This window comes from Anolis carolinensis, chromosome 1, assembly GCF_035594765.1.
Source record: "Anolis carolinensis isolate JA03-04 chromosome 1, rAnoCar3.1.pri, whole genome shotgun sequence".
Lineage (NCBI taxonomy): Eukaryota > Metazoa > Chordata > Lepidosauria > Squamata > Dactyloidae > Anolis > Anolis carolinensis.
Window position 1 is genome coordinate 314,298,372 of NC_085841.1, and position 19,840 is coordinate 314,318,211.

Below are 19,840 nucleotides of genomic sequence, written 5' to 3' on the forward strand. Positions count from 1 at the left end.
TCCTAACAGCTGGTAAACTGGCTGGGATTTCTGGGAGTTGTAGGCCAAAACACCCGGGGACCCACAGATTGAGAACCACTGCTCTAGATGTCATGCTGAACCTCCTGTGCAGCAGCCCTATTTGTTAGCTTATGCTCAGATGAAGAAAATATATATTCATGCAGTGATCAATGCCATTTGGTATAGGTCATGTTTTCAAGCTCAAGACTGGAACCTAATTTCTTGATGCAATTCTGAAATTTTATGACATTTTGCTGTAGGTCAGGGAGAAGGCAACACAGTACCTCTTCCATTCTTGTTCAATTACATCTCCTTTCATCCCCAGTTAGGATTATCAAGGGCTAGGGATAATGGGAGTTGTTGTCCTAATATATAGATGGTATTCTTCCTGCACCAAGTAGGTGGTTGCATGAGATGCCTTCTAAAAGGCTACAGCGAAGGGTGGTTATTAGTCCCCCTACAACAGTGGTTCTCAACCTGAGGTCCCTAGATGTTTTTGGCTTACAACTCCCAGAAATCCCAGCCAGTTTACCAGCTGTTGGGATTTCTGGGAGTTGAAGGCCAAAAACATCAGTGGACCCCAGGTTGAGAACCACTGCCCTACAACCTTTTAAATTCCACGTCTTTGCTTACAGATAATAATTTATGTCCAGTGAGACAATACTTTATTTCTGTGTTCTGGAAAGTGTTGTAGGGTGCAGACTTCTGTGTGTGGCTGAATACAATCCTGATTGTTAGTTTCATAAAGAGTAGACCTACTCAATACATTTGTGAACTGCAAATCGGCACCCAGGAAAATCCCATTCAACAGGTCTATCTTAGTTAGGACGAGCAACAGACATGTGTGTGCAATGTACAAATGTAAACTATAGATGTAAACATTGGTTTATCTCTAATTCAAAAGTGTTAACCTGAAACAAAACAGAAAAACAAAAGTATGGGCACATCCGTGGCAGCACTACAAACCTTGTCTTGCTCCATTTGACACATGGACTGTATTGCTTGCAAATTCCATAAGCTCCCAGCAGTTGTGGACATAAATACCAGCTGAGAATAATTCTTCCCTAAAAGCAAAACAAAGTGGATAGAATGTGAAGGTCTGTGGAATCAACACCAAAAGTAAACGGAATCCTGCAGTTGTTTTTAATTATTCTTGTCCTCTTTGAAAATAAAAGATTAATTTGTCTACTTAATCACCATTTACCTCCCATAACTTAGGCAGCCATCCTTTCCACTTTTACATGGGGATAACTCCTTTTAACTTAGCAGGACTACCTTCTGAGTTAGCATGCCAAGAATCAATCTGTTTACCTTTGCCATGGCCAAGTTACATTGCCATTTACCAGAAGACCAGCAGGAAGAATCACCAAAACACCATAACCCCACAATGGTGGGAATCAAAAGCAAGATACCTGTCCCCATGAAGCATCTTTCACAAATAGAACAGTTAAATCCTAGCTGTCCCACAAATATTTTATTCTAACAGGCATCAGGAATTCTCTTCTTTCCTTCCCTTTTAAACTATTGGAAGCTCAATCTGAAATAAGACCTACCTGGAGGCCCACAAAAAAATCCATCTTTTTCATAGTTTGGCTCCACCATCCTCTTGATTCTTGCTTCTTGTTCGTTGTGTATTGATCTCTGCCCTCTATTCATGCCCATGTCCCCATAGCTAACAAAACAAAATAATATTTTTTTAAGTTCTTGACTTAAGTACCTTCCTGCAAGTCAACTAGTTGACTTCCTCTTATATCATGGCATATAAGAATTTTTTTTATTCTTACTATTTCTCTGACTTAGATTCTCAAGGCCAAACAACATGCTTGATTACTATATATGCATGCAAATACATAATTTTATTTTATTAGAACTTGCTTTTATTTTAAGAGGCTGGGGATTGTCATCTATTCTATCAAGATGGACCCACACTGGGAATGGTAATTAGGGCAGTTTCAAAGTTCACCAGAGTCCTCCACCCCATTTTTGGATAACTCGGTGCAACACAGGCCTTCTCAACTTATTTTAATATGGAGGAAACCTTGAAATCCTTAGGGAATCTCTGCAATATTTGTTTTAAATTTTTCAATCACATTCTCTTACAGAAACCCTAGCAATGTTTTAGGGAACCCTAGGGTTTCAGGAACCCTGGTCAAGAAATGCAGGTACAGGATATCACTATGGACTAGACTAGCTAATGTTATGACTTGTTTTTTTCAGGTTAGTATCATCCAAGATAATGGGATTTCAGGGGCAAAATCTAACACCAACTCCCAGTTTACAGTAGTATCTTTGACACATTAAGCATCAACCATTGGTCCTCAGGAATACATCATTTAGATAAAAATCCAAAGTATAACAAAAGTACTCAGTACTCTTGCCCTGTTTTTTACTTTTCCTGAACCAAAAAACAGAGAATAAAAGACATGGCCCTGGTGCCTGGCAATTCTTGTACTTAAAGAGGCAACTATAATTTTTTCTATGATTGAATGATGCAATATAACAGCTCCTTGGCGGAGTCTGCAATGTCTAGTCCAGCCCACACATCTTTCCTGCAAAACATTTACCTGTTTTCAGTAGGAGGGAAAAAAGAAAGTGTCTTTTTGTAGCCTGTCTGGCTTTTCAGGTTTTTCCAGACCATGAGTTTTCTGCCAATATCAGTGTCTCGTGGCTCAAAACCCTATTTGCAGAAAAATAACAGAAACAAATAGGTATTCTAAAAAGAGATCACAGTTCAGGTTCTATACTAGGAAGACATTATTGCATAGCTATGTTTTCCAAAGGTTAACCTTGTAAGCAGTATTATCCGAATGCCTGATCACTATCACTGAAAGTTATTTTACTCTAAGCTCAAGAACAGACAACAAAATGTTGATGAACAGAAAAAGAGATTTAAAAATGGGCTTACAGCTAGCCTTAAAAAAGTGGAATAAACACCAAGAATTGGGAAGCCCTGGGCCTCGAGTGCTCCAACTGGAGGTCAGCTGTGGATTTTGACAAGGCACGAATAGAGGGCGAAAGGGAGAAATGTGCCAAGAGAAAGACGAGTCAAGCAAATCCTTGTCAGGATCGCCTTCTATATGGAAATGTATGTCCTCACAGTGAAAGACCATATGGGTCCAGAACATGTCTCCACAGCCAACTACGGACCCACCACTAAGACTCTACCCTTGGAAGACAAGCATACTCAGCCACGAGTGATAGCCTATGAGTATGACAGCCCCAATCCCCCGTGTCCCTTTCCATATTGTTGGAGATAAGAGAGATAAGCTATTTTCCTATGGCTGAATGCTCTTCAAGGATGTTACCTGCAGGAACTTCCCAGGGATCCCTGGAGGTTACTGGAGATGCCTGTTGCAGCACATCCAACTACAGGAATGCATCCCTGTTAATACCCCAACTTTCCAACAGTACTAACATTGACTATATTGGGGAGGTGGTCTCCACTGCCTGCAAGGTGAATTGGGAGTGGGATTTAGGTTGCTGCATGATTGCAACAGATTTCTGACCTCCATAACAACCAATGGCATTTGCCTGATTTATGCTTATTGTAATTCCCCAACAGGTTACAAGGCCCCTTCTACTCTGCCATATAATCCAGATTTTTTTAAATAAAAAAATCCATATTGTCTGTTTTGAATTGGATTATGTGGCAGTGTAGATTCATATAATCCAGTTCAAAGCAGATAATGTGGATTATCTGCTTTGATAATACAGATTATATGGCAGTGTAGAAGGGGCCATATAAAGCAATAGGAATCCTGTTTTCAACTCTGTTTTCTAGAATATGTACAAATGTGAGGCCTAAAATTAAAATTAGATACAGCACAGCCTCTGAATCAATAGGAACTTGATATGTCACCATGTATGCAAAGGAGGGGTTAGTGAAAAAGTGCCAATACATTCGATTTAAAATTGTCATTATTTACATTTATATCAAACAGGCAGCATTGATTACACTCAAGTTACTTCTGTGTTTGAAGACACATTTCATTGCTGCATTAAACATCATACCAGATTGAAGGTAAAAAAAATCCTCATACATGATTTTATTTCTTCCCACCTGGATTGTTTGTTCTTGTTTTCATCGTAGAAGGAATCCGCTACATTAATCTTTGAACCCCCTATTTCAAACCCACCCACCCACTAACAAATGAAATGAATCTTGTTAAATATAAATATGTATACAGGAAACATAATGCTTCTTGGGTAGCATAGCAGAAATGAAAGATGTAGGAGCAAGGGAGTACCACTAATAAAGAAACTAGGACTCCTACAATGCGATGTAATCCAAATTATCAAAGCAGAAAATCCACATTATCTGCTTTGAACTGAATTATATGAGTCTACACTACCAAATAACTCAGTTCAAAGCAGATAATCTGGATTATATATGGCAGTGTAGACGTGGCCTAAGACAACTCTTATCACAAGGTTTACTTTGTTCACAGGGAGTTTGCCCATGTGTTAGTCTGAGGCTAAAGAGTGTGACTTGCCCAGTGGGTTTCCATGGCCAAAAGGGGATTCTAACCCCAGTCTCCTGGTGTCCTAATACAACACTTGATCCACAACACCACACTGACTCTATCATTTCCCACTATCAATATGATATTTGTCGATCCCCTAAAAGTGTAAATGTTAATCTGTGACAGTGGTATGACATTAGTGGGCAAACTAAAGGTTTCAGCTGAGGAACATTATCAAAATGGAAGTGTGAAGAGCAAGAAGACAGCAATACCCTAAGGGGAAAAGCTCTGAAGATTCATGGGCAGGTGGGAAGGATGACGTGGAGAAAACTGTTAGTAGAGGGGGTGCCTCTTCTTCATCTCCATTTTTCTTCCTCCGCTCTTTTCCTTCTTGCCCTCTTCCTTTTTCATGCATGCCCTCACCATGAGGCTGTGCACTGCAGGGCTCCTCTTCCTGCTCCTTTGGAAGAAAATGCCTTCAAAAACTACATTAATAATATTCCTTGGGTAAAAGGCACTTTTACATTCTGCTTTTTAACAAGGAATGTAACATAAGGAATGCAAATGCCTTCTAATCTTTGGAAATATGCAAGTTCCATTTATTCAAAGGCCTAATCAGTTTGAGATGAGCAATTGCATTTTGGGCTGAGATCCCAAGGTCATGAAGAAGCAGTATTCAGAATTAATCCTGAATAGCCCAAGACAGCTCTACCGCATTTTTATCAAAGTTTTCTGATGCATTGGCAATGCTTCTAATATTGTCAAGGAGGTTGAGCAAAAATCATACTATTATTGTACTTTCTCTACCATGGCAGATCTCATTCATCATGATGGGACTTGTTCTGGAGAATTACAAGAGGATTGTGTGTAATGGGTTGCTTCTAGACTGAGGCATGTGTAATCATCATTAGCGATCACTTATGTCTGAATAGGATTGCCTTCTAAGCACAGGGTCTTGGCGGTGAGTTCGTAGGTGACTGTAGAAACGTATTCTTGACCTGCATGTTCTTTCACAGTGAAGACATTGGTTTCTAGACGGAAGGCACACCTTTCTCTTGACGCGTTTCCCCCTTTTGCTCCCCATTTGTGCTTCTTCAAATTCCACAGCATTGTTGGTTACAGCTGACCTTCAGTTAGAGTGCTCAAGGGCCAGGGCTTCCCAGTTCTCAGAGTCTATGCCACAGCTTTGAAGGTTGGCTTTAAGCATATCTTTAAATCTCTTTTCCTGTCCACCAACCTTCCATTTTCCATTTTTCAGTTGGGAGTAGAATAACTGTTCTGGGAGACAGGCATTTGGACAACGTGGCCAGTCCAACGGAGTTGATGGCGGAGGATCATTGCTTCAGTGCTGGTGTTCCTTGCTTTTTCCAGCACGCTGATGGGAAGACAGACTTCCCTATTCCTTCCTGCTGAGTAATTACAATTGGCTCTCCATATCCATGGATTCCAGCATACCTGGGACACCATTTTAATACACCTGTGTATAATGGGACTTGAACATTCATGGATTTTGGCATTCATAAGGGATCCTGAAACAAAACCCTAGTTGATATCAAAGGGCCACTGCATCGAGGAAGGGGGCAAGGTGAGAATGATACCCAGAATCCTAAACAGTAATTTTGTAACCCCTTCCCCCATGAAATAGTGCTTCAGTCTGCAAATTGTAGCATTGCAGAGAGTAAACTATACATATCCTATTTGCTCTGTTTGCATTCCCTTTGCCACTTTGTTCCTTTTCTTTTGATGCCTACGCTCTGTTTCTGAATGCTCAACTCATGAGCAAAAGTCTTATGGGGAGTGCAATGCCCTCGTTTTGCCCTCCTTACCATAGCTGCATTTCAGCTTCCCCCCTTTAGCAGCACCTCCAGACATCTAAAACACTGATGGCTGGAAGACTCGGAATTAGGTGGACTCTGTGTTCAAGGAGCAAGTCACCAGAGAGCTCTTTCATGAGCACAGCCCTTCTATTCCCAGAAGGCAGATCTTGGCCGCAAGCCAATCTGTATATAGCCTGCATATATTTGCTTCATAATTTACCCAAGGAGTCTATTAAGATCCTATGATTTAACAAGCTCTGAAAATATGAAAGCGTAAAGAATCCCCCCTTTAATTGAAAATACTTTCCAGGTTTGTTTTATTGGCGGTTTGTGGAAGCACACATTTCATTAGGCAGCTAAGAGTATTTACCAAAAGACTCTGAAAATACGAGTTATGCATTTAGAAATATCAAATAACTGTTACTTGAATAAAATGGTGAAACAGAATAGGATGAACCTCTATCACAGGACTGGGCAACTAGGGCTTGAAATAAGTTACTTTTGGGTACCATGACACCTAGAATTATTTAATTAGCACATCCATAGAAACACTGGCTGGGGATTCTGGGAATGGCAGTTCAAAAAGTCATTCACACGTTCTATGGGTAACTGTAGGCTTCTAGATAATTTAAAACCTGCATCTTCTATGTTCCTTATATAGCATTACCCATGGTAAGGCACAATAGGATTGCAGTTTCAACTGATAGTTAAATTCAGTGGCATTTAAAATAGATAACTATGAAAGAGCTTATATTTTTGCTTTTCCCCCAAACAGTAATAGATGAAGAAGAAATAGTTGGGAACTGGAAATTGTAAACTGGCAAGTTGGAAGTCATATATATTCATATGTAAGTTAGTTGTATATAGATGTAGTTGTAATAGTAGAAATAGTTTAAATGCAGTTGGATAATAATAATAATAATAATAATAATAATAATAATAATAATAATAATAATACTTTATTTGTATTCCGCCCTATTTCCCCAAGGGGATTCAGGGCGGATTCCAGAATACACAACACAAGGCAAACATTCAATGCCTAGAAACACAGATAAGGTAAAGGCTTCCCATTCTGGCTCTTGAGGGGTGGTGCTCATCTCCGGCTTTGGAGGTAGTGCTCATCTCCATTTCTAAGCCAAACAGCCTGCGCTGTCCATAGACACCTCCTAGGTCATGTGGCCAGGATTACTGCGTGGAACACCGTTTACCTTCCTGCCAAGGCGATACCTATTGATCTACTCACATTTGTATGTTTTCGAACTGCTAGGTTGGCACAAGCTGGGGCTAACAGCGGGAGCTCACCCCATCCTGCGGATTCGAACCACCAAATTTCCAGTCAGCAAGTTCAGCAGCTCAGCAGTTTAACCTGTTGCGCCACCGCATCCCCCCCACCGCTGCCCCCCCTTAGTTGTGTAAGTATGTGTTTTTGTTTTATTGATTTTTACCCTTTCTATTATATATACTCTTCCTTATAATATACTATTAAAATGTATCTTAATTAAAAAAATATGGAGGGTCATGGGATTGCACAATCTTCTGTTATGTGGTACTTTCCCCACTTTGAAGCAGATAACAAAACAAATATGTGCTGATACAACTACATCATTAATAGTAACTTACCATCAAGGGCTCAGAAAAATCTGGCAAATTCCCCACTAACAAGCCCACCAAAGTACAGACCAATACTGTCACCAAGCAGAGCACTAAGACAACAACTGGCCACTCCGCAATTACTTGGGACAAGCTAGAGAGAAGAAAAAGAAAAAACAATTGTCACCCAGGTTCTTCCTGTATTTCATAGAATCATAGAATCATAGAATAGTAGAGTTGGAAGAGACCACATGGGCCATCTAGTCCAACCCCCTGCTAAGAAGCAGGAAATCGCATTCAAAGCACCCCCGACAGATGGCCATCCAACCTCTGCTTAAAAGCCTCCAAGGAAGGAGCCTCCACCACGGCCCCGGGGAGAGAGTTCCACTGTCGAACAGCTCTCACAGTGAGGAAGTTCTTCCTGATGTTCAGGTGGAATCTCCTTTCCTGTAGTTTGAAGCCATTGTTCCGTGTCCTAGTCTGCAGGGCAGCAGAAAACCAGCTTGCTCCCTCTTCCCTATGACTTCCAGGGCCGGCCCCACCATAGAGGCCAGTGACGCCGCCGCCTCGGGCGCAGGTCCCGGGGGGCGCCGTCAGGCTGGGCGGGAGGCGGGGCACCTCTCTGACGGTGCCCCGCCGCCCGACCAGTGCGCCCTGGCCTTGTGGCTCCCTCTTTCGCCGCCCGGGAAGGGGAGGAGGGACCCCCTCCTCTCCTCCCCGGGTGGCGAAGCCTCCTTCTTTCGCCGCCCGGGAAGGGGAGGAGGAATCCCCTCCTCCCGTCCCCGGGCGGCGAAGCCTCCTTCTTTCGCCGCCCGGGAAGGGGAGGAGGGATCCCCTCCTCTCCTCCCCGGGCGGCGAAGCCTCCTTCTTTCGCCGCCCGGGGAGGGGAGGAGGGATCCCCTCCTCCCCTCCCCAGGCGGCGAAGCCTCCCTCTTTCCAACCCTGGCCGCGCCTCCCACGCTGCATGGGAGGCGGGGCCAGGGCAAATAGCATGGGAGGCGGGGCCAACCTTGGCCCCGCCTCCCACCCAGCGTGCCCTGGCCCCGCTTCCCACGCAGCGTGGGAGGCGGGGCCAGGGCACGCTGGGTGGGAGGCGGGGCCAGGGCGCAGGAGGCGGGGCCGGCGGGGGGCGCTTTTCAGCACCCCCGCTTAATATTTAAATTTATCTCCGACCGGCCCTGATGACTTCCCTTCACATATTTGTACATGGCTATCATGTCTCCTCTCAGCCTTCTCTTCTGACCTACTGACCTACTATCATGTCTTCTCTTTCATTCATTTCTCTTCAGACCTACTAGGATATGGGCAAGACACAGTGTAAGTTTCCAAATGATATTGGATTGCAACCCAGGCATTTTTCAGCATTGGCTGATGGGAATTATAGTTAACCACAGCTGTAAGGACACACTTTACCCACCCTGTGCTAGGGAGAAATAATACGTAATATTGGATTTCTTTTCTTTTTCTTTTTGCATGAATCAGCCTTTTGGAAATCTGGCTCCTACTCTTTAGATCAGAGCTGGGCAAAGGATGCAAAGGTCCTCTGGTTTAAATATTTTTTCAGTGTCTCAAATTCTGTCTTTTTAACAGGAAGTGACTTCAACCAAGATGAAAAATCAAACATCACACCCAAACTAGCCAAACCATCTTGTTTTGTCTTAAGGGAGTTCTCCCAGTCCATTGAATTTTTTTATCATGTCAGAAATGAACAGATTGCAAGTCGCTTCTGATTTGAGATAATTGGCTGTCTACAGAGATGTTGCTCAGGGGATGCCCGAAAGTGTTACCATCCTGCTGGGAGGCTTTTCTGATGTCCCCGCATGGGAAGCTAGAGCTGACAGAAGGGAGCTCACTCTGTCTCGCAGATTTGAACCGCCAACCTTCAGGTCAGCAGTTCAGCTGGCGCAAGGGTTTGACCCATTGCACCCCTAGTTCACTGAATGATTACTTGCCACACAAATCTACATTTAGAATCATCACAACAGGTTTGATTGTCTCTTAGTGCCATCTCTCTACCTTGGACTAAATGTTTTTTCTCATTAAAATGCTATTTGTTTCTGACTGCATCTGACAGATAAACAGATTGGCAGCATTTCTCTTAGTGAGATGAATAAACATTGTCATTGTTTGGCAGATGAAGATGAAGGTAAGAAATGTGACCAGTTATCACCAATCTGAGTCAGGATGTTTAGGGTGCATCAACACTGTTCAATTCATGTTGCTTGGCACCACTTTAAATTCCATGGCTCAGTGCTATGGAATTGTAGGTGTTGCAGCTTCACAAAACCTTTACAGCCAAAGAGTGTTGGTGGCTTACCAAACTACAAATCCCAGGATCCCATAACATTGAGCCATGGCAGTCCAAACTGTGTCAAACTGCATTCATTCTACAGTACCTTTGTTCAACATGATCAACAGAATAGAATCCCAGTTTTAATACAGCACAAACTATCTTTTTCTGAACATTGGCTACTGCTGGCTCCCATATCAGGGAGTCAATGCATCCACACTGGATTTCATTCTGAACTTTAGATAGCTTTGTTGAAGTTCAGAGTAAAACCCAGAGCACACATGAAATCCACTAATCGAGGAAAGAAACATTTGTATCTAATGATACAACTAATGTTACAACTAATATCTAATGATACAACTGTGCCTGGGTTGTGGCGCAGGCAGGAGAGCAAGCCAGCTGCAATTAACTGCAATGAATCACTCTGACCAGGAGGTCATGAGTTCGAGGCCGCTCGGAGCCTATGTTTGTCTTGTCTTTGTTCTATGTTAAAAGGCATTGAATGTTTGCCTATATGTGTAATGTGACCCGCCCTGAGTCCCCTTCGGGGTGAGAAGGGCGGAATATAAATGCTGTAAATAAATAAATAAATGAATGAATAAAGGCACTAGTTGCTGGCATATTAAGAAAAACAAAAGGCCAGCCCAGATATGTAGAAATTTAGAAGATCGGCTTTTGTATGTTTTGGGCTACAACTCTCTTAAGCCCCGAGCAGCATAAAAATAATCTGGCCTGATGGGAACTGTAGTCCACACAAATGAAAGTCACAAGGTTGCCTATTTCCGGTGGAAATAAAGGAAATGTTTTTTTTTGAAATTCCATCTGTAAAGCTTGCTAAGTAAAGAAACACATAAAGAATAATGCCATATGATAATCCAATAAGTGGTTCTAATTTAGTATAATATGTGAAATGGCTTTGAAGCTGCCAGCCTGAACACATCAGCTAAGGAGTACATGCCACTGAAAATATGGAGATGGTGCCTCTGAGGAAACAGTTATAGATCTATAAGTGCTACAAGCCAAAATTGAAAGAGCAGCAGATGAACATCGTCAAAGCAGGATGTTTGAAGAAACTATCTCGAGGAGCAGCTCTTTCAGAAAGCAGAATGCCTCCATTGCAAAGTGCATGTGTGTATATTGTGGCAGGGAGGGGGGGAGAGAATTCAAACAGATGGGAAGCTCATAATGAGGAACAGTGTGCCTGCTAATGCAGCCACAATTCTTTGCCAGTCCAGGATGTCACCAAGAATAATACATTGTCTCATTTGTAACAGCAGGGTGTGCGAAGAGAGGAAATGATAATGATGTAGAAGGACAGGAAATGATTGATCTTAACCTACCTCTTTGGCATCCTGAACGCTTTGTCATGTCTGTGGGGAAAAAGATATTCATTGCCTTATTAATTTCACGCAAAGCAGAATTCTCTATTAATGAGACTGTTAACCCTTCTGGGCAGGCAAAGGACACAATCAGACCTCATGAAGCACCGCTGGCCAAGAAGACCAAAGGAACATGCTGAGGGTGGTAACCTTACTGGAACCCAATGCTTAATTCATTTAACCATATATTCCCTACTGAGCCATTAAACTCTCCTAAGATTGTCTGTCTCTCTCCCCCACTCTCTCTTTTCCCTTTACCTAACCTATCCGAGGGTTGTTGTGCAGAAGGGAGAGGGGATCTATGAGGCTGTTTGGAATGATGACAGGATATAAATAGAAATAAATACAATTGGTAATGTATATACTGGTGCATACGTTGACCTCATGTAAATCAAAGGTAGATGTTGAGGACAAAGTTGCATATTTTGATAAGTAAGTAAGTTGAGGATCATTCCACGGAGAAGGGGAAGAGCCAACATTTTCTCAGGTAGCTTGGTGCCCTTGACCATAATTGCTGCCCTCATTTTCTACCTAGAAGCAGTACAACAGTGACGAGAGTACGGGAGATCAATGCTCCTTTTAGATTTTTCCAGGGGGGAACTAATGTCTCGCCTTTCATCACTCTGCTCGGAGAAGGGGATGGTTTCCTTTTTTAAAATATGAGTTACCCATGGATTGATGCATGGATTGGCTTTCTCACTAGGATTTCTACATGAGTATATACATGAGTTATACATGAGTATATACAGCAACACAGCATGTAAAGTGGAGTGGGCAGATTTCTGGGTTATACGATCTATTTTTAAAACATCTAAAACCTATACTTCCTCAAAAAATTTTTTGTGTCTGGAGTGACTTGAGAAACTGCAAGTTGCTTCTGGTGTGAGATAATTATTTGTCTGCAAGGATGTTGCCCAGGGGACGCTAGGATGTTTGATGTCCTTGTGGGAGGCATCTTTTATGTCCCTGTATGGAGCTGGCGCTGACAGAGGGAGCTCATCTGCACTCTCCCTGGATTCAAACTGGCAACCTTCAGGTCAGCAACCCAACCTTCAAGTCAGCAGTCCTGCTGGTACAAGGATTTAACCCATTGTGCCACCGGGGGCTCCACTTCCTCAAACTACAGCCTGGGCAATAGATGTACATACAATTCTGAGCCCTGCCATTGTTATCAGTATCAGAACTTCTCACAGTCCTTTAATTCAAAAATCCACTATTAGTTATTTTTAAGTGCTTCACTTTTTCTTCAGTATAAGGTAACATGATATGTGTGTGTGTTTTGTTGTTGTTTGACAATCGGAATCACAGTAATCTTCACTAATTTCCTTGCAAACCACCCAGGTTATTTGCTAGTAGATAACTATCTCCCTGTCCATAATCTAAAAGGAAACTCTGTTTCACTTTATGTTAAATTTAATAGCCGTTGACCCCAAAAATATATAATTCAATTGATACTTTGAATTATATATTTTTATTTAATGTTCATGCTCCAAATATTTCCAAGGCTTTCAACAAAGATAAAAGAACTGCAACTTTTAACTTTTCCTACTCTTTGCAGTATGCTAAATCCTGTTTCCGTGACCTCAAAATGTATATTTTATAAGCAATCTTATCACCAGAGTGAGCCCAGGCTAAAAAGAAAATCTTTCACAGAGTTCTTCCATGCCTAACATCTTCCTTTATGTTTCACCAATAGCTGTTCAGTATGGATCAGATAGAAATACAAAACTGTCAAACAGATGGATGGGTTTGTAATGCCAAAGAGACTTCTCATGGTTATAAGAGACAAGTGTGAGTACGAAGAAATCTGTAAACCACACACTATTTTCAGAAAATATATGACAAAGCTAAGGCAGAAATTAAATCTTGCACAAATGCAACAGCAAGCCACATTTTGGAATTCAGGTTTAACTGAATGGTTTTTAAGTTATCAGGTTCTTCATTTGAAATTTAAATAAAGGCATTCTTCAAAAGCATAGGGTAGTAGTCTATAGACATCGGATTGGCCATGATATCTAGGGATGATGGGTATTACGCTCAGTCTGAGGCATTCTGGGAGCACCCAATAGGGGAAAGCAGAACTAAGGGGCCCTGCAGTACCCTTGGAAACTAGAGTTTTCTGCAGCAGACATGGTGTTATGGGGAGCAGAATTCAAGGGCAAGTGAGACATATGTACATTGCAGGGTATGTAACAAGAACATAAAGGAAATAGTAAGACTATATTGCTCCTGTAGATCATAATTCTTGCTGGCATTTTTAGGAGTATAATATTAGGATTGATTGACTGAATAATTTCTAAAATTATCTCATCTCCACTATAAATGGACCCAAGGGCACAATATCTAATACATCATTATAAACAAAATGTGAAAATACAGAGCAGCCAATTAGCACTAACAAAATTCCGTCTACAAGATCTGTGTCAACCATTTATCTCTAACACTATATATTAAAAACGTTATGGGAGTCATGGGCCCCTTTTAGATTCCGATGATAGCTGTGGACTCCAACTCTTCTCAAATACACTTAAACACAATTTCAGATTAACAGGAAGGAAATAAAATGTTTTCCCTGGATCCCAGGTTAAGAATCCCTCATTAAAATATAAGCTAGACCTACAATCCAACAGTTGTTAACTCCTGTAGATCCAGTTAAAGGTCCTGGAATGCAAGGCAAGACATCCCTCCTCTCCCTGCTCCACTTCGGCAACATGCACTCTAGCAGAAAACAAAGTGTGCTTTCTCAGAAAGCAAATTTTAAAGTCAAAATTTCTTTTAGAAGAGATCTGAGACCCACCAAGAATCACAATTCTTCTTTAAAACAAGACACGTGGGTTAAGTGTACTATATTTTAGCAACCAAAGGTAGTTCATTAAACTGTAGTATTGCCATGCCACTAACATTCAACAAGATGAACTTTGGGAAAATTTTCTCTACTCTAAAACTTTATGAAAATGTAATAATTAAAATTAAAATGTAAGGGAAATTTTTAGGAAGGAGAGGAGAACACATAAAGTGTAAAACTGCAGAAGCAGCTTGCAAGAGATGGCTGCATAGATTCATAATGCCAATATACATTTCAATGGAACTTTAGGGGCAGACTTAACTCCCCAAAGTGTAAACGAGTGACTTAATAGCGCAGACAGACTTTAAATTGGCTTGAAGCAGAATGAGAACTGCTATATTTCTGTTTAGAAAGTAGTTATCAGATCAAAATAAAATTGGCTTGAAGCAGAATGAGAACTGCTATATTTCTGTTTAGAAAGTAGTTATCAGATCAAAATAAAATTAGCATGTGTTTTTAGATTCACATCTAACAAATGTGCGAGGATCAAGCATGTTAAAATAAATGAAAATGCCACAACTCCATAAACCCGTTTGCATCCCCTTGAGTACTTCATTTCTGCAGGTTCAGGTATGCTGCTGTGTGTAAGGAGCATAACCAGTCTTGATCTCCTAATACAGTGGTTCTCAGCCTAGAATTCCCAGATGTTTTTGGTCTACAAGTCCCAGAAATCCCAGCCAGTTTACCAGCTATTAGGATTTCTGGGAGTTGAAGGCCAAAACCATCTGAGGACCCCAGGTTGAGAACCACTGTCCTAATAGATGCAATGCATACCACCACTTACTGTAGAGGATATTTGTGAAGACCTTCCCCAAAGGGCTACTTGGGAGAAAAGTCCCCGTTATCTCCAATTATTACTGGTTGGAAATAACAGAGATGTTCTTCAGTGATATCCATCCTGTTCCTCCATCAACTTGTTTCCTATAGAAGAAAACATTAGAACCCACTGCAGGGATTGGCTCTTCCTTACCTGACGGAGATAGGGCGGTATATAAATAAAGTTTTATTTATTATTTTAAAAAATCTGTTTCCTGTAGAAGAAAACATTAGAACCCACTGCAGGGATTGGCTCTTCCTTACCTGACGGTTACAATGTGATGCTGAACCGGCCGTAAGGGCTGCTGGTCACGGGACCACTCTTTCCATCGACCTTCGGCGGTGTCATCATGCCTTGAAGTGGATGAGGAATCGGCACTGGAACGATGGGAGCACAACGTGGCTCTCTCCCCATGCCCAGGCAGAGGAGGCAAGGCGTAATTACTTCTGGTTTCTTGCTGGTTGCAAGGGTAATAGAACTGAGGCTGAAACGAGTCCTGGGAACCAGAAGGCAGCTGGCCATTGGATCGAGTGGAGATTGGGGCATGCATATGACTGGAAGAAGCTTGGTGGGTCCTCCTTGCAGCAATGGGAGAAGCACTGATCAGGCAGTGATGAACTGGGCATCTCCTCTCCCAGAAAGTGCCACCGGAGCTTGGCTCAGTCTTCCTGACTTCTGGCACGTTAAGACAGGTCTGGCAAACAGCTGGGTTTACTTTTTCTCTGCAAGAAGAAATATCTTAATTTTTATCAAGATCACTGTTGCTTCCCTTCTGTGTTTTTCTACTGCTGCTGCTACATCATCATCATCATCATCATCATCATCATCATCATCATATCACTGTCATTACCACCTTGCACTATCCTGCTACCTCATTTCATTTGAGGAGCAGAAGATATACGGTAGGTATTTTGTTGTTAAATGCATTTTTGCTAGCTTGAATTTCCTGAAGGATATTCTTGGATAAAAGCAGGGTATAAGTATAACAAATAATATTTTAAAGGTAGGGTATAAATGTTTATTTATAAATAAAAATGAAGAGGAGATTGTTTTCTTTCAGTGGAAATTTGGCAATGGATGATTTATTTCTGACAGTCTCCCATTTTCCATTTGTTTGTTGACAGCACATGCCCTTTGAATTTATCACATGCTGACCTTCTGATCTACTGGCAAATACATCATTTTTATGCATAATGGCATAAGATAGACTGAAATCCTGACACACAGAAGCCCTCTGGATGGTTGTTCCAATTACCAGCCAATTGCAAATGTCCACTTTTTAGCAGCTTGAGTAGGCGATGACAGATTAACTCCAGTCTTGGATGACAGCAATTATCCAGATTAATATCAACTGAGTTTCTGGCCTTCATTTGGAATGGAAAGAGAATTGGTCACCTGATGGATGATGAATGGTCTTTCCTGGACTGAAGACAAGAGGTGCTGTGACTCTGCTAATTCTCCTGTTAGCACCTTTAAGTCCCCTCAACTGTAGGATCCTTTGGGAACATCTGTTTTATATGGATAGGAAATATTGTGTTTGCTGTTCATTTTCCTAAATAGGATTATTTCTAGAATGTAGCACTGCAGGGTATTAGCTTTGTGCCATAACATCTGTGCAATGGAGTTTTACAGGCCTCTACTTTATCCCCCAGTCAGAAATAATATTATTGAATAAAATCCACCTAAAATAACAAGGAAATAAAAAATAAAACAAAAACAAACAACATGAAAAACTTGTATGCACCAAACTACCAAAAATACAGAATAAGAGTAGAAATCAAAAAAGAAATATGGAACGTACCACATATCCATGCACAAATCTAAACTATGTAATGAAAACTACCATTAACAAAATAGAAAAAGTAAAAGATGATTTCCAACTATCTTTTCTGCAGTTATATTTTAGGCTTTTACTTCTCTCAACTTTAACTATGGGCCCCTTCAGACAGGCCCTATATCCCAGAATCTGATCCCAGGTTTTCTGTGTATTCCAGATTATCTGGCAGTGCGGACTCATATAATCCAGTTTAAAGCAGAAAACCTGAGATCAGATTCTGAGATATAGGGCCTGTCTGGAAGGGCCCTCCATTGCACTTTGTCTATGTATTTAACTCATAGAGGATGCCCATTTCTTATCCAGAATTCGGAAATTTGAAATATCAAAATTGTCCATATAGGCTACTGAGATAGTTACTCCCTTGGTTTCTGATGATTCAATGTATGCAGAGTTAGTTTCAAGCACAAAATTCTTTAAAATATTGTATGAACTGATCTTTAGGCAATGTGGAAAAGGTATATAAAAGCATACATTAATTTTGTGTTCAGACTTGGATCCCATCTCCAAAATATTTCATTCTATTTATACATGCAATTACGGGTAGTCCAAAATTTGAAAAAGTCCCAAGTCCCAAGCATTTCAGATAAGAGATTTTCAACATTTACTCATTAACAAAACCAAGTCATCAAATCATCATCAGAAGTTTCTGGTTTTTCAAAAAAAATGATCAATTATTTGTCTTTGACCAAAATAGTCAATGTATCACTTTCTGCTTTAAAAATTCAGTTTTAATAACTAATTTTTATTAGTAGTTAATGAATCATTCTTCCATTTCTGAGCAGATACCCTTGAAGCTATTGTCATGTATTGAAGTTCTCTTCCATGGATCCTTTCTAGCTGATCATCCACCAGTCCCAAAATGAAAAGGTCCGATTTTAAATGACTTTATCCCCATCATGTTGGTCATTTAGGAATTGAGTAATGCTATTTCTCCTATTCATCTAATCTAGGGGAGATAGGTAAAGTTCGGAAAGGACATCTGATATTGGTGATTTCTGCAAGTTCCATCTATTACTTTTCTTGGCTACAGCACTTGGACCCCCAAGCTGGTTGGGGAACCCTGGGAGTTTCAGTAAAAAATAAAATAAATTCCATACTTTGGTAATCGGTGATTGAAATGAAAAATATTGAATCTTGACCCAAATAATAAGGAATTGTTGCTCTTGGACAGTCTGCTCCTGTTCATGGCATAATGATGTTTCTTTTAACAGTGGGAACTCTTATTTCATTAGATGCCCACGTGGCATTTGTTGCATGAAACACCTTTCAGTGGAATCAATGACCTACAGAACTGGTGGCTGTCACTCACTAGGGGACTTCAAGCAGAGGCTGGAGAGGCATACATTGGGGATTCTCTAGCTCTAGATCTCTTTCATTGAATAGGGGGGTGGACTAGATATCCTACAAGAATATCGCCAACTCAGCATTTCTTTGATTCACCAGTTTAAGGTGATGTGCTGTTTTTCACCCCTTCTAGATACAAATAACCCAACTACTGTTTTACTTATCTTGGTAATACAAGATGGAATCTTGTTGGTATTTTATGTTAGTCATTTTCCCCCCAGGATTGGCTTTCTCTGACAACTTATTTCTCAACTGTCTTATTTCTTGTGTGGTTGCTGCACCTGCGGTCTTTTCTCTCTTATCGCCACCACTATTCTGGCATGGTTATATACTGGTACAGTATGCTCACAGGATTCCATCCATAACATCCAGATTAGGCAGCTGTGAGCCATTAAGTTTGCAAATGTGTGGGCAGAAATGTTTTATTTAATATAAATATGTATGCCCCATCCAATCATCACAGGAACTTAGGGCAACAGACATGCAAGATCATTTGGAAACATTTGAAAACAGTAAATAATGTAACAGTTTCAAGCATACAAAGCATTTTAAGTAATTCAAACACAATACAGAATGGTTTACATTGCTTGAAACAAGAGCCTTACATTGCTAGATGTTTTGATTTAAAGGGCCATGTTTTAACGAGGCCCCAGATGTTTTGGCCTTCAACTTCCAGAAATCCTAACAACTGGTAAACTGGCTGGGATTTCTGGGAGTTGCAGGCAGGGCCGTAGCCAGAAAAAAATTTCGGGAGGGGTTTTGAAAATTTCGGAGGGGGGGGGTTGAACCCCTAGCACAGGGGTCCCCAAACTTTTTAAACAGGGGGCCAGTTCACGATCCTTTGGACCGTTGGAGGGCCGGACTATATTTGGCCACTGAGCAATAATAATATTATTATAATAATAATAAAAAAGAGGGTTGGAAGAGACCCCTTGAGCCATTGAGTCCAACCCCCTTCTGCCTTTGCGCACCAAAAGCACAAGCAAAGCACCCCTGACAGATGGCCACCCAGCCTCAATGTTAATAATAATAATAATAATAATAATAATAATAATAATAATAATAATAATAAAGAGAGTTGGAAGAGACCCCTTGGGCCATTGAGTCCGCATCCGGCCCCCGGGCCTTAGTTTGGGGACCCCTGCCCTAGCACATACCCCTCCCCGCTACAAACCTGTCAATATCTGCTTGAGATAGTGCCTGGAGGGACTCTTAATGTTTTGCATCTCATAGACTTAGCATGGGGATTTGGTTAACCAGTTAAAATTCATGAATAAACAAGATTTTTTTTTATAACTTGAGAAATTTCGGGGGGGGGGGTTGAACCCTTAACCCCCCCCCCCCTCGCTACAGGCCTGGTTGCAGGCCAAAAATATCTGGGGACCCCAGGTTGGGAACCACTGCTCTAGAACAAAAGTGTCAAACTTGTGGCCCTCTAGATGTTTGGGCATCCAATTC

General features: G+C 41.2%; 1 protein-coding gene across 1 annotated transcript in view; it reads right to left on the reverse strand.

The window, feature by feature from the left end:
* Positions 1-19,840, reverse strand: part of disp2 (dispatched RND transporter family member 2) — a 34,928-nt gene that overhangs the window by 5,294 nt on the left and 9,794 nt on the right. The window contains exons 2-7 of the mRNA XM_008116833.3: positions 15,465-15,923; positions 11,501-11,530; positions 7,901-8,024; positions 2,565-2,677; positions 1,554-1,672; positions 967-1,064 (exon numbers count right to left, since the gene is read on the reverse strand). Of these exons, the coding sequence (XP_008115040.2) occupies positions 967-1,064; positions 1,554-1,672; positions 2,565-2,677; positions 7,901-8,024; positions 11,501-11,530; positions 15,465-15,923 (943 nt within the window). The remainder of the gene's footprint in view (positions 1-966; positions 1,065-1,553; positions 1,673-2,564; positions 2,678-7,900; positions 8,025-11,500; positions 11,531-15,464; positions 15,924-19,840) is intronic.